Raw genomic sequence first — 13753 nt, forward strand, 5'->3', positions numbered from 1 at the left:
AGGAGATGGGGTGCAGAATACACTCCAAACAAGAAAAAACAAAACACCTTGATGTGGATACAGTGTTAATCTGCCTTCCCTTCCACCCCCACCCCCACCCCACCAATTTTGGAGGGTCTGATCCTCCTCTTGGTTATGGAATGTCAATTTTGTCTTTCATAATCGGAGTTTTCCTGTCTTCGATAGGATTCATTTTTTTTAAAAAAAATAAGGCTTCTCTCTTTTATTACAAATTTTCTTCTGCTGGAGAACAAGTACGATTGTAAAAAAAAGAGCAAATGTTTGTTTATTTTCAACAAACAAACTGTGTAATATCCCAGTGCCTTATTCTTCAATCATTGACTCGAAGTTAAAAAGTAAAAATATTAAAGAGTCAGCATCTGTCCAAACATGAAAGAAATAATGCTGGTCAGGGCAGATATTGGCCAAATGAGCGACAGGTAGTATTTTGGCCTAGAAAGGGTAACAGAATGGCAGGCAAAGAGCAGCTAATGTAGCCGGAAAGGAGAGATTCGTAGGAACCCCAATATCACTGCTGCCCCCCCCCTCAATTCTTCCAAACAGATTCCCCCCAAAAAGCCAAGATAACAATTCCCCCAAATATACACAAAAACAACCAGTTACTGTACACCAAAGATATTGCCGCCAGTCCATATTCAATACAGGAAGAAAAGTTGGATCTTGAAAAAGTTCGTTTCATCCTACCGAAAAGGGAGGAAAAAAAAGTTAACACAGCTGGTAGTTGTTGCAAAGAATATTTTAACTCCATGTTTTTCCAAATTTGACAACTTTTAACATGTGTGGGTGGACTTCAGCTCCCAGAATTCCCCAATCAGTGTGGAGGTTCTGGAAGTTGGAAGTTCACACATCTTAAACAGTGGTGGGATTCAAATATGGTGGATTTCACCCCTACCCACCACGGCCACATCCACCCAGCAACTGGGCATAGAACCCCTTGCTAAAATTTTTGAAGCCCACCCCTGAATATAAATCCTTCCATATCCCCACTATCCTGTCACAGCTGAAGAAGCTCCTCGGATGAGAAGCGAAACGTCTTCAAAAGGAAAAAAACCCAAGAAAATCCAGAATGAAGAGATCTTCCCCAGGATTTCAGAAGAAAGAGATCGCGCTGTACAAGTTTACTAACCGGGGGTATCTGCTTCACATCACCAGAGGCTGGGTGTCTCCCCCAACGGAAGGCACAGAGTCGAGGCTGCCTTTGTAAATGGGGGTTCGCTGGCCAGATTCCTCCCTATGAAGGAAAAGACCAACGTTAACCGTTTCTGATTCATAAACACACAATCTGAGCAACGCACGGCCTGGTCTGGTCTGAGGAACAGGGGCAAACGATGTTACTGGTTCCTCCGTGCTTGTTTATCCATTCCCACTTCCCAGAGGTAGCTCAGTAAGTCTCTGTTAAACTCAGCAGTAGGAAGACCCAAAGCAAGGGGTCTGGCTAGTCCAGGGGTCTGCAACCTTAAACACTCAAAAGAGCCATTTGGACCCATTTCCCACAGAAAAGAAAACACCGGGAGCCACAAAACCCTTCCCGTGCCTGACTATTTCTTGAGCAGCCACAAAACTAGCATATGTAGTTGAATTAAACATTCTGTTTTCTTCTGAAACTTTTCTTTTCTTGGATTTATCCATGGTTGGCCTACCAGGGGTTGAAAAGCTCAAGAAATCATGTGTCGGCGGGTGTCACACATTGGCGATTGCGACATATATTTTGAGTGAGAGGGAGCCGCAGCAGAGGGGTGAAAGAGCCACATGCGGCTCCAGAGCCGCAGGTTGCTGACGCCTGGGCTAGTCTAAAGAAAAGAAGAATTAGGGGCGACATGATAGTAGTATTCTATTCTATTCTATTCTATTCTATTCTATTCTATTCTATTCTATTTTATTCTATTCTATTCTATTCTATTCTATTCTATTATTATTCCTCATTCCATCCCACCTCCATCCTATATATTCTATAAAACCTTCTGTAAAAAACAATGTTTTGGCTGGAACTGAATTCTCTGCACCTGCAGAATCAACTTTAAGCTCTGCTTAAAGGAGAATTTTTTATTTTTATTTTATTTTTATTTATTTTTATATGCCGCCCTTCTCCGGAGACTCAGGGCGGCTTACAATGCGTTAAGCAATAGCCTTCATACTTTTGTATATTTTATACAAAGTCAGCTTATTGCCCCCACAAACCGGGTCCTCATTTTACCCACCTTAGAAAGGATGGAAGGCTGAGTCAACCTTGAGCCTGGTGAGAATTGAACTCGTAGTAATTGCAGGCAGCTGGATGTTAAATGCTGCCTTAGTAGGAGGCATTAGCCTCCTACGCCACTCAGGCTCCTCAGGTCGTGAAATGATCACGAACAATTCCATCTTCTGTGAGTCCATAGGTTAGATTCCGCTATTTGCGATGAGCCCCTACTAGCACTAACAGGAATGGTAGCTAATGTCCTTGGGTGGGACAGGCCAAATTTTGGGTGCCAAAAAAAATAATAAATTCAAATTTAATTTAATTAATTCAATTTATATGTCGCCCCTCTCCGAAGACTGCCTGGGACCAGAGCAGGCATGTCTCTGACCACTGCAGCCCCAAAAATCCCACCGGACACTCACAAAGCCATTTTCTTCTGGACAGCTGCCCGGTGACGTGGAATGAGGAAGGCGAAGATCAAGATCAACAGCAGCAACAGCACGGCTGGTAGGGCCACCGCCAGGGCCAGCATTGGGGTGCTGAGGGACATCACGGACTCTGGAGAAGACAAAGGGTCAGCGACAAAAATGGGAACCGGCCCCGGTGCCCTCCACCCATCTGCCTCCACCAGAGGACAGAGAAGGGCAGTCAGCCGTGCCCACGGGATCACCTGCAGGGAGACGGCAGCTACGCTGTTATTAAAAGAGGAGTGGCACCAGCAAGCCTTCAAATTAGGCAGGGCTGGTTTCAGAGGGTGGTTTTCATTAGGTTTCTCCCGTAAAGGACGTGCCACACTACATGGAGTGTCTGGATCCTAATAGGTTTGAGGGCGGAGGTTCATCCTCCGAACTTGTGGCTGGGTTTCTGAATGTTTCGTTACCAGGCTAGGTAACATCTTTAGCGGAGATTTAGGCAGGGGTGGGATTCAAAAATTTTAGCAAGGGGTTCTCTGCCTGGTTGCTGGGGGGCGTGACCTACTCGGCCTCCTGCATCACGACAGTGGGGGCATTTTTGCCCTCCCCAGGCTCCGGAGGTCTTTCTTGAGCCTCTGGGAGGGCGAAAATGACCTCCCCCAAGCTCTGAAGGCCCTCCGGGAACTTCCGGGAGGCCCGTTTTTTGCCCTCCCAGAGCCCTGCATCCAAAACAGGCCACGTGGAGACTCCTGGGAGGGGAGGGGCAGGGTGGGCAAGGCCAACCAGTCCTTGCAACTATTGGTTTACATCTGAACCAGATGTCAAATTAGCATCTGGTTTGCCCGAACTGGTCCAAACCGGCTGAATCCCACCCCTGGATTTAGGGGGTGTCAGTGTTCTGACATCCCCTAAATTTCCACTGAAGATGTTACCTAACCTGGTAACTATAAACGTTCAGGAACCAACCCACAAGCTCGGGGAACGAACGTTCACCCTCATCCTACACTCGAGCTACAGATATTCACCACTACTGCAAACCTAATAGGATTATTTATTTACTTAGCGTATGGCATGTCATACACGGGAGCAGCCTCTGTGGTTAAGACACTGGGCTTGGCAGCTGGAAAGCCGGCAGCTCAGGTTTGAGACCCGAGCGTCACTCAACGGGGTGAGGTCCCGTCCTCGCCCCAGCTCCTTCCAACCTAGCAGTTTGAAACCATGCAAATGAGAGTAGATAAATAGGTACCCTTTCTGTGGGAAGGTAATAGCGCTCCGTGACATCACATGCTGGTCACATGACAACAGAAATGTCCTCAGACAGTGCTGGCTCTATGGTCTTGCAATGGAGATAAGTACTGCCCCCTATAATTGGCAACAACTAGCGGACTCCTTTACCTTTATCATGCATGGACTAGCAATATATATATATTAACATTTCACTTAGATCTGTAAAATGTAATAAAATATAAATGTTAAAAAGATCCATGTTCAAATACCGATGTCCAGGCCAGGGGTGTTAAACTCATGGCGTCACGTTGTCGTCATGTGACGTATTGCGACTTTATCCCTTCGCTAAACTGGGGGTGGGCGTGGCTAGCATGTGACGCATCTGGCCTGCGGGCCGTGAGTTTGACATCCCTGGTCTAGGCCATCTAACCATTGAAACGCATCACCGTTTATATTGGGGGAAAAAAAAAATCAGATGCTGGAATAGTATATGCCCTCAGCTTATAGCCGGTCACAATCTACATGTGATCTACATGTGATCCTACGAGGCCTTTATATTTATTGCAATACTGCCATTACTAAAAGAAGGTTGTGTTACAAATTAACTACGTTGCCTGAGGGACACTGATCACTTCGAAAGAGTCAATCTGAGAGGAGCCTTAGGTAGAGATTCCCCTCGCACATCTAGTGCTAGTCGTTTTCGACTCTAGGGGGCAGTGCTCATCTCCGTTTTGAAGCCGAAGAGCCAGCGCTGTCTGAAGACGTCTCCGTGGTCATGTGGCCGGCATGACTAAATGCCAAAGGCTCACGGAACGCTGTTACCTTCCCACCAAAGATGGTCCCTATTTTTCTACTTGCATTTTTTACGTGCTTTCAAACTGCTAGGTTGTCAGAAGCTGAGACAAGTAATGGGAGCTCACCCCGTTATGCAGCACTAGGGATTCGAACTGCTGAACTGCCGACCTTTCAATCGACAAGCTCAGTGTTTTAGCCACTGAGCCACCATGTCCCTCAACGAGAGGAGCCTTAATTGGTCCTAAAAAGAGTCCTACTGAGGGGACTTGTTTTATGACTCTTTCAACTTTCAAGAAGATGAATGAGGAGGCCGGGCTGATGAAATCTAGATCCAAATCAGCCTATTTCCTAGATCATACTAAGTCATTGTTTAATCGTAGTCTGAGCAAACCACAAGAAGTTGGCTGCATGGCCTACTTACCAGGCCATACGAACTATGTTTTACAAACCAACATGGTTATGTCCACACAGCAAGCTAGTCTTAGCTGAAAACATTTTGGCGGCCTCTTTTTTGTGGAAAGCCACCTATGATCTCAATCCCGCAGAAACGTTGTCTGCAAGTAACTCCTACTAAATAGCAGGATTTAATTTCTAAGTAAATTAAGTATTAATTTCTAAGTATGCAAGGCTGGACTGTAAATATTGTTGTTTGTGGCAGCAGGAAATGAGAAATGGGCTTGATTGGGTCAGAGGGTCACTGCTGCGTGGAGAAGCTCAGATGTTCCTGGTTAAAGATGATGGAACTCAACAAGGGTCTCAACACCTGATGGGCTCTTTTCCTGGAAGTTCTCCCAACAAATATGGAAGATACCAAGTGGCCAGACTTCATATTGGACGTCCAAATTCAGGGCTTCTCACCGAAACTGAAGCTGTGCTTGGTGCTCTCCACCAGCAAGCGGATTGATTTGCTCTTGGTCAACTGAGGCAAAGTTGGATGGTGGGCCTGGCAAGTGTAGGTCCCGCCTTGCTCCTGGGTTATCTTGGAGAGAGTTAAGGAACCTGAGGGCAGGATCCAGTCATCTCCCTATTTATAGGAGGGGGAAAAAAAAAGAACCGTTAAGAGAAAGCTTTTGATCTACATCATGAAGCTATCAAACTCCGCTAGCTTTCTGACACCTGAAAAGACGACTTGGGAAAGTGTCTACGGAGATGCTCAATCATCCAGGTTATGGTTGTCCCAAAGGTGCTTTTAAAAAGGCAACTGGAGTTTCTAGGGCAGAGATGGCGAACCTTTTCAGCACCGAGTGCCCAAACCAGAACGTGTGTGCATGTACATGCATGCCATAGGATCGCCATCAAGGTGTTGGTTATTACCTTTAAAGCCCTACATGGCTCAGGGCCAGGCTATCTTCGAGACCGCCTTCTACCGCATAGCTCCTAGCGACCGGTAAGATCCCACAGAGTTGGTCTCCTCCGGGTCCCGTCAGCTAAACAATGCTGGCTGGCGGGCCCGTGGGGGAGGGCCTTCTGTGTGGCTGCCCCAGCTCTCTGGAACCAGTTACCTCCTGAGGTCCGGACCATCCCCACCCTATTGGCCTTCCAAAAAGCGGTGAAGACCTGGCTTTTCCGGCAGGCCTGGGGCCGTTGATCTCACTCTTGTGATCTGTTGAGATCCGGCCATGAATGGTGTGAATGAGTTTTTAATGTTTTTAATTTTTCAATGTTTTTTTATAATTATTTTTTAAAATGTATCGTGAGCCGCCCTGAGTCTTCGGAGAGGGGCGGCATATCAATTTAATTAATTAAATTAAATTAAATTAAGACCTCCAAGGTCCCTTCCAACTCTGTTATCCTACTCCATTCTGAAGTCTTGTTCCGTCTCTCTTACCTGTCGAATCCACTCGTAGAGCGGTGCCTTGGAGGCGTCCGCTGAACACTGAAGTTGCAGGCTGTCGCCTTCAATGACCGTTATGGAGTCTCCTACCGTACCACACCAGGAGTTGGACTGGCTGATGAAGACTTTGTGCAGATCTGAGGAAGGGGAAGAAGACACCGAAAGTCAGTCCTCCTCCTTACCCATCATCCCCGCCCCTTCTTAATTCGGAATGCCAGCCTGGTGGGGGTTCAGGGTCTCCGTTGCTGGGGCTCAGAAGCGGTTTTCCATCGATCCTCCCCCCCCACCCTCCCGCCTACATATATCATTCTGTAAAGAACCAGCATGGCTTCACATCAGTTGCTTCTGCTTTTAAATCTGTCCTGTTAATGGCACCGTGCTGATTGAGAATCAACCGTGCCTAGGAGAGTATTTTTTTCCCTCCGCTCATAAATGTGCTTTTTATTGGCATTTCAAATCCCTCTCTTTCCATTCTCGGTCTTCTTCAGCTAAACACTCTACTGCAGATCTGCGGAGTGTGAACTGCAGGAGCCTAGTCTTCTAAGAGGAAAGGGTAACGCAATCTCCTAGTCCTCATCTCCTGTTTATCTACTGCCCTCTGGTGGCTAGAGGGGGAATCCAAACCCCCCACGTACACTCCATCTGCAAGTCCAGTTCATCCGAGACGGTGGTGTTGTCGGTGGCATTCAGGCTGGCACAGCGGTAGGGTCCGGCGTGCCAAGATTGGATGTCGCTGATGGTCAGAAGGAGGCGCCCGTTGTCGTGACTCACGGCGACATCGTAAAACCAGCAACGCAAGTCGTGAGATTGATCCAAAGAGATCCAAGAACGGAGCCACTGGAGATGGGAGAAAGATCAATGTTGATCGGGAGCCTTAATTGGCAACAGCTCACTGTTTGTGGCTGGGGAATTCTGGGAGTTGAAGCCCACAAGGCTTAAGGTTGCCAAGGTTGGACACTAATAAGCTAAATCGTATTGGTATCGTCTTATGGTTATTATTACTCTGTTGATTTGAATGTACATTGAGAGCTTCTGCACCAAAGACAAAATTCCTCATGTGTCTAATCACACTTGACCAAATAAAGTACTGTATTCTATTCTGTTCTGTTCTGTTCCATTCTATTTTCTATTGTTTTGTTCTGTTCTATTCTATTTTCTGTTCTATTCTATTCTATTCTATTCTATTCTATTCTATTCTATTCTATTCTATTCTATTCTATTCTATTCTATTCTATTCCTAATTCTAATCATTCTAATTCTACGGTATCAACAGAGGCTTGCTTGTTAGAGGCAGGCATGGTCAAAGCAAATTCCTTGATTAACCTACCTTGCTGTATTTTTGGAAGGTGAAGTCCGACATATTTTCCCCATAACTGACCAGGCATTCCAAAGTCACATTGTTGCCCTCAAGGATAGGGCCCTCCTGGTCAGTCAGATGGATGGTGGTGAATCCTGGATTATAAAGTTGGAAAGATGATTAGGGGACTGGAGGTTAAAACATATGAAGAACGGTTGCAGGAACTGGGTATGTCTAGTTTAATGAAGAGAAGGACTAGGGGAGACATGATAGCAGTCTTCCAATATCTCCGGGGCTGCCACAAAGAAGAGCGAGTCAAGCTATTCTCCAAAGCACCTGAAGGCAGGACAAGAAGCAATGGGTGGAAACTAATCAAGAAGAGAAGCAACCTAGAATGAAGGAGAAATTTCCTGACAGTGAGAACCATTAATCAGTGGAACGACTTGCCTCCAGAAGTTGTAGGTGCTCCATAACTGGAGGTTTTTAAAAAGAGGTTGGATAATCATTTGTCTGAAATGCTATGGGATTTTCTGCTTAAGCAGGGGTTGGACTAGAAGACTTCCAAGGTCCCTTCCAACTGTTATTCTATATGGGCAGCAAGCAAATTAGATGATTGATAGATAGATAGATAGATAGATAGATAGATAGATAGATAGATAGATAGATAGACAGACAGACAGACAGACAGACAGACAGACAGACAGACAGACAAGAAAGGAAGGAAAAGATATAGATAGGTAGATAGATAGAAAGAAAGAAAGGAAGGAAGGAAGGAAGGAAGGAAGGAAGGAAGGAAGGAAGGAAGGAAGAAAGAAAGAAAAGGAAGGAAGGAAAGAAGGACAGTTAGAGATAGATACCCTGTTTCCCCTCAAATAAGACATCCCCTGATAATAAGCCCAATTGGGTTTTTGAGCACATGGCAATAAGGCCAAGCGCTTATTTCAGGGTTCAAAAAAATATAAGACAGGATCTTGTTTTCGGGGAAACACGGTAGATAGATAGATATAGATAGATAGATGATAGAAGATAGATAGATAATAGACAAGAAAGAAAGAAAAAGATTAAAAAAAGAAGGAAAAATAGATGACAGAAGATAGTTAGATAGATGGATGGATGGATGGATGGATGGATGGATGGATGGATGGATGGATGGATTCAAACATAGATAGATAGATAGATAGATAGATAGATAGATAGATAGATAGATAGATAGATGGATGGATGGATGGATGGATGGATGGATGGATGGATGGATGGATAGATTCAAATGTTGATTGATTGATGGATGGATGGATGGATGGATGGATGGATGGATGGATGGATGGATGGATAGATTCAAACATAGATTGATTGATAGATAGATAGATAGATAGATAGATAGATGGATGGATGGATTCAAACATTGATTGATAGATAGATAGATAGATGATAGATAGATAGATAGATAGATAGATAGATAGATAGATAGATTCAAACATGTCCCAGCCAGATTGGTTATGCTGTGCTAAAACTGAGGTCTCTGTGAAGGCAGGAAGAAGGTTGCCACCTTCAGTTTTGCTCCGTGGAGGAAAAAGAAAACAGCTCCCCCACCCCTCCACCCCATCTCTAAGTCATAAAAAACTCCTCCTCTCAGAAATGTCAACATTCAACTGTGAGTCCCTTGAAAAAAAAGAAAGAAAAAAAAAAAGAGAGGAAGCGCTGGAGACCAAGATTACACTTGTCCAACGACACAGCATGGTTTCTCACCTGACTCGCCTGACCCTCTTCCAGTGACTAAAGCCGGAGCGTTCTCTGCACGAAACGTCTGTCCTACACCCCCTGCCCCACCCCCCACCCCTGCAAACGGAGTCGGGTAAGCGGGTTCAAAAAAAAAAAAAAGGAAAAAAAAAAGGAAACCCAGCAGAAAATGTTTGGGTTTTGTTTGTTTGTTTTTTGCATTGCAGTCACTGCCCATTTTTTCCCCAACCCCCCCCAGCCCCCCCTCCCCCTTTATCCAGGGTTCATTGCCTTTCTGCACACACACACAAAAGGGGCTTGCCCAATCTTTTTTTGCTCGTCCGTCCAAAGGTTAGTTAGGGTTGCGCAAGCCCACGCACGCAGGGCATTTTCCCTGGGAAAGTCAACGAAAGTGAAAGTCGGGCCTGTAAAAGCTAAAAGAGCCTTGGTGGCGCAGCAGACTAAAGCACTGTTAAGTAACACCAGCTGCCTTCAATTACTGCAAGTTCAAATCTCACCGGGCTCAAGGTTGACTCAGCCTTCCATCCTTCTGAGGTAGGTAAAATGAGGACCCGGATTGTGGGGGCAATAAGCTGACTTTGTATAAAAAAGAACACCGCTTAGGGGCCCCCCGAAAGCCCTACTAAGCAGGTATATACAAAAGTATGAAGGCTATTGCTTAACCCATTGTAAGCCGCCCTGAGTCTCCAGAAAAAAGGGCAGCATATAAATCGAACTAATCAATCAATCAATCAATCAATCAATCAATCAATAGGAAAGAGCATTGGGAGTTTGGGATCCTAAAAAAACAGCCAGAAGGGATCATCATAGCTGGAGTTGCTCCTCTTACTCTCCCGGGTGACTTTTTAAAGGAAACCCCCCCCTTTTTTTTCCCCCTGTGCAAGAAGAAGAAACTGGCTGCCGTGGCCAGATATTCTTATATGCACCAATTTTTTTGCACCATTTCCTCCCACTTATCCTGCCAGAACTGAAGAAACCTCTGGTGATCAGAAGCGAAAAGTCTTCAAAAGAAATAACCAAGAATGTCTGGTTGCCTCTTGGAGGAAAAAAAAAAAAAAAGCACCTTTGGGGACAAGCAGGACCTGGATAACTGAGAATTTCTATAGACCCCAATTTCCATGCTTTTAGCCCAGGGGTCTCCAACTTTGGCAACTTTAAGCCTGGGGGACTTCAACTCCCAGAATTCTCCCAGCCAGCAAAGCTCTCCTGTCGGACTTCAACTCCCAGAATTCTCCCAGAAAGTTGCCAAGGTTGGAGACCCCTGCTTTCGACTACAGGTAGTCCTCGACTTACGACCACACTTTCCACGCTTTTAGCCCAGGGGTCTCCAACTTTGGCAACTTTAAGCCCGGGGGGGGGGGGAGGCTTTGCTGGCTGGGGAATTCTGGGAGTTGAAGTCCCCCAGGCTTAAAGTTGCCAAAGTTGGAGACCCCTGCAAAGTTTAGCCTCCCCCCCCCCCCGACCCAGCTTCTTCTGCCCGCTGGGTTCACACAACCCGCGCTGACCCTCCAACAAGGAGCCTCTTCCGTGGCGTGTGAACCCAGCCTGCTTTTCCTAGGAGCGGGTGGGGGGATGTAGGTACCCCCGCGATCCGACTCACCTGCACGAGAGAAGCGGAGGGTCGCGCTGAAGGCCGCGGCTAAGAGCCAACCCCGAGGACCGAACAACTGCGCCATGGCGCTCCGACGGCTGAGTTTCCTCCTCGGCTTCGGCGCTGGGGCTGCAAACAAAAGCAGGAAAGGCGGGCGATCGCGCGCGGAAGGGCTTGGCCGGGGCTGCCGGGCTCCGGCAGGGCTAGCTGGGCACAAGGGAGGCGAGAAAGTCGGGGAAGCAGGACCCGTCTGAGTGGCCTCGGCGCGTCCTCCTCCTCCTCCTCCTCCTCGTCTCGGCGCTCTGGGGCTTTTGGAGCGGGGGAGGCGTCTGCCGGGCAAGCGCTGGGCGGGAGGGGCGGGGAAGTGGAGTTAATCGCTAAACCGGCGAAACCGGTTCGAGAAACTCAAGATCGGGCAGGGCGCAGAAGGAGCCCGCGAGGGGGCGGACGGAGGCTGCTGCGTGGTTGGGGTTTTTTTTGTTATTGTTGTTGTTTTGGCTTGCTTGGTTTCCTTTTCCTGCCCGGGGAGCAGCGCCTCTACTGCTGTTGCTGCCTGCCTGAGCTTGCTTGGCTGATCTCTCGCTTGGATGGACGGCCGGCTGAGTGGCCAGTTGAGTGTCCGGCCGGCTGAGTGGTTGGACGGCCGGCTGAGTGGCCAGTTGAGTGTCCGGCCGGCCGGCTGAGTGGTTGGACGGACGGCTGAGTGGCCAGTTGAGTGTCCGGCCGGCCGGCTGAGTGGTTGGATGGACGGCTGAGTGGCCAGTTGAGTGTCCGGCCGGCCGGCTGAGTGGTTGGACGGACGGCTGAGTGGCCGGTTGAGTGTCCGGCCGGCCGGCTGAGTGGTTGGATGGACGGCTGAGTGGCCGGTTGAGTGTCCGGCCGGCCGGCTGAGTGGTTGGACGGACGGCTGAGTGGCCGGTTGAGTGGCTGGCCGGCCGGCTGAGTGGTTGGACGGACGGCTGAGTGGCCGGTTGAGTGGCCGGCCGGCCGGCTGAGTGGTTGGATGGACGGCTGAGTGGCCGGTTGAGTGGCCGGCCGGCCGGCTGAGTGGTTGGATGGACGGCTGAGTGGACGGTTGAGTGTCCGGCCGGCCGGCTGAGTGGTTGGATGGACGGCTGAGTGGCCAGTTGAGTGTCCGGCCGGCCGGCCGGCTGAGTGGCTGGCTACCTACCGCGACTCACTGCACCCCGAGTCCGGGACCGTCCGCCACAATCCCCCCCGCTGCCCGGGGAGCAGCGCCTCTGCTGCTGCTGTTGCTGCCTGCCTGCCTGCCTGAGTTCCCGCTTGGCTGGGCGGCTGGCTGAGTGGCCAGTTAAGTGGTTGGACGGCCGGCTGGATGGCTGGCTACCTACCGCGGCTCACTTGAACCCGAGCCCGGGATGCTCCTCCACAATCCCCTCGCTGCTCGGGGAGCAGCGCCTCTACTGCTGTTGCTGCCTACCTGCCCGCCTGCCTGAGTTCTCGCTTGGATGGACGGCCGGCTGGATGGACGGCTAAATGGCTGCCTGGCTACCTACCGCGGCTCACTGCACCCCGAGTCCGGGACGGTCCTCCACAATCCCCCTCGCCTTCATTCTAACCGCCGCCGGGCGACTTCCGAGCGTCTCTCGAGGCGTTGGCGTCGTCCGGTGGGTCGGTTGGTCCCCGCCGTCCTCGCCTTGCCCTGCCACTAGAAAGGGGCCAGTGGCCCAAGCTGGCCAGGCGAAGACCGCGGGGCTCCTCCGGTGGGGATTGCGCTTCCCCCGCCCCCGACAGCAATTCTCGTTGGAATCGGTGGAGTTTGATGATGGTGGCTTGTTTGTCCACTCAGGGGTGGCCGATGGATTCTTCGGGTCCCAGACTGTGGCTTTCTCCCAGATGTTGTGGGGGGCTCCATCACTGGAGGTTTTAAAGAAGAGGCTGGACAGCCACTTGTCTGGAATGGGGTAGGGCAGTGTATCTCAACCTTGGTAGCTTGAAGATGGGTGGACTTCAACTCCCAGAATCCCCCAGCCAGCAGCTGCTGGCTGGGGGATTCTGGGAGGTTTTTTTTTTCTTTAATTTATATGCTGCCCTTCTCCGGAGACTCAGGGCGGCTTACAATGCGTTAAGCAATAGCCTTCATACTTTTGTATATTTATACAAGTCAGTTTATTGCCCCCACAATCTGGGTCCTCATTTTACCTACCTTTGAAAGGATAGAAGGCTGAGTCAACCTTGAGCCTGGGGAGATTCGAACTTGCAGTAATTGCAAGCAGCAGATGTTAATCTGTTAATAACAGTGCTTTAGTCCACTGTACTACAGGCTCTGTCTACTCTAGTACAGAGTTGAAGTCCACTCATCTTCAAGCTTCCAAGGTTGAGAAACACTGATATAGGGTTTCTTGCTCGAGCAGCGGGGTTGGACTAGAAGACCTCCAAGGTCCCTTCCAATTCCGTTATTCTGTTATCTTCGAAGAAAAGCGGAGGTAGGATTTGGAGGAATGCTGGCAGTCCTAGACTTGCAACCATTCATTTAGTGACTGAAGTTACAGTGGCACTGAAAAAGCGACTTACGACTGGTTCTCACACTTGCGACTGTCATCACAGCATTCCCCAGAGTCCTGCGATCCAAATTCGGGCAACTAGCACATACAACGGTTGCAGCATCCTGGGGTGTTGTGATCCCCACTTGGGAACCTTC

At 48.8% G+C, this 13753-nt stretch overlaps 1 protein-coding gene across 1 annotated transcript; it reads right to left on the reverse strand.

The window, feature by feature from the left end:
• Nucleotides 1-270: 270 nt before the first annotated feature.
• LOC139321245 (cell surface glycoprotein MUC18-like) lies at nt 271-11399 on the reverse strand. The gene is made up of 8 exons (XM_070949903.1): nt 11101-11399; nt 7794-7918; nt 7102-7303; nt 6461-6603; nt 5491-5656; nt 2620-2755; nt 1148-1252; nt 271-701 (listed from the first exon to the last, which is right to left on the reverse strand). Exons 1-7 carry the CDS (start codon nt 11174-11176, stop codon nt 1162-1164), a joined length of 939 nt encoding a protein of 312 aa, XP_070806004.1. The 5' UTR covers nt 11177-11399; the 3' UTR covers nt 271-701; nt 1148-1161.
• Between the last annotated feature and the right edge of the window lie 2354 nt (nt 11400-13753).

This window comes from Pituophis catenifer, unplaced genomic scaffold, assembly GCF_029215685.1.
Source record: "Pituophis catenifer annectens isolate HBS135680 unplaced genomic scaffold, rPitCat1.0.hap2 SCAF_9, whole genome shotgun sequence".
Classification (NCBI taxonomy): domain Eukaryota; kingdom Metazoa; phylum Chordata; class Lepidosauria; order Squamata; family Colubridae; genus Pituophis; species Pituophis catenifer.

What these genes read in the sequence shown, in the direction of transcription:
- LOC139321245 (XM_070949903.1), bottom strand. Translation starts at nt 11,176, where the DNA reads ATGGCGCAGTTGTTCGGTCCTCGGGGTTGGCTCTTAGCCGCGGCCTTC. An exon ending in ACTGGACTTGCAGATGGAGT is followed by an intron (nt 6,604 to 7,101) that starts GTACGTGGGGGG and finishes CCCCTTCCTCAG; the next exon opens with ATCTGCACAAAGTCTTCATC. An exon ending in GTCCAGAAGAAAATGGCTTT is followed by an intron (nt 1,253 to 2,619) that starts GTGAGTGTCCGG and finishes TTTCCTTCATAG; the next exon opens with GGAGGAATCTGGCCAGCGAA.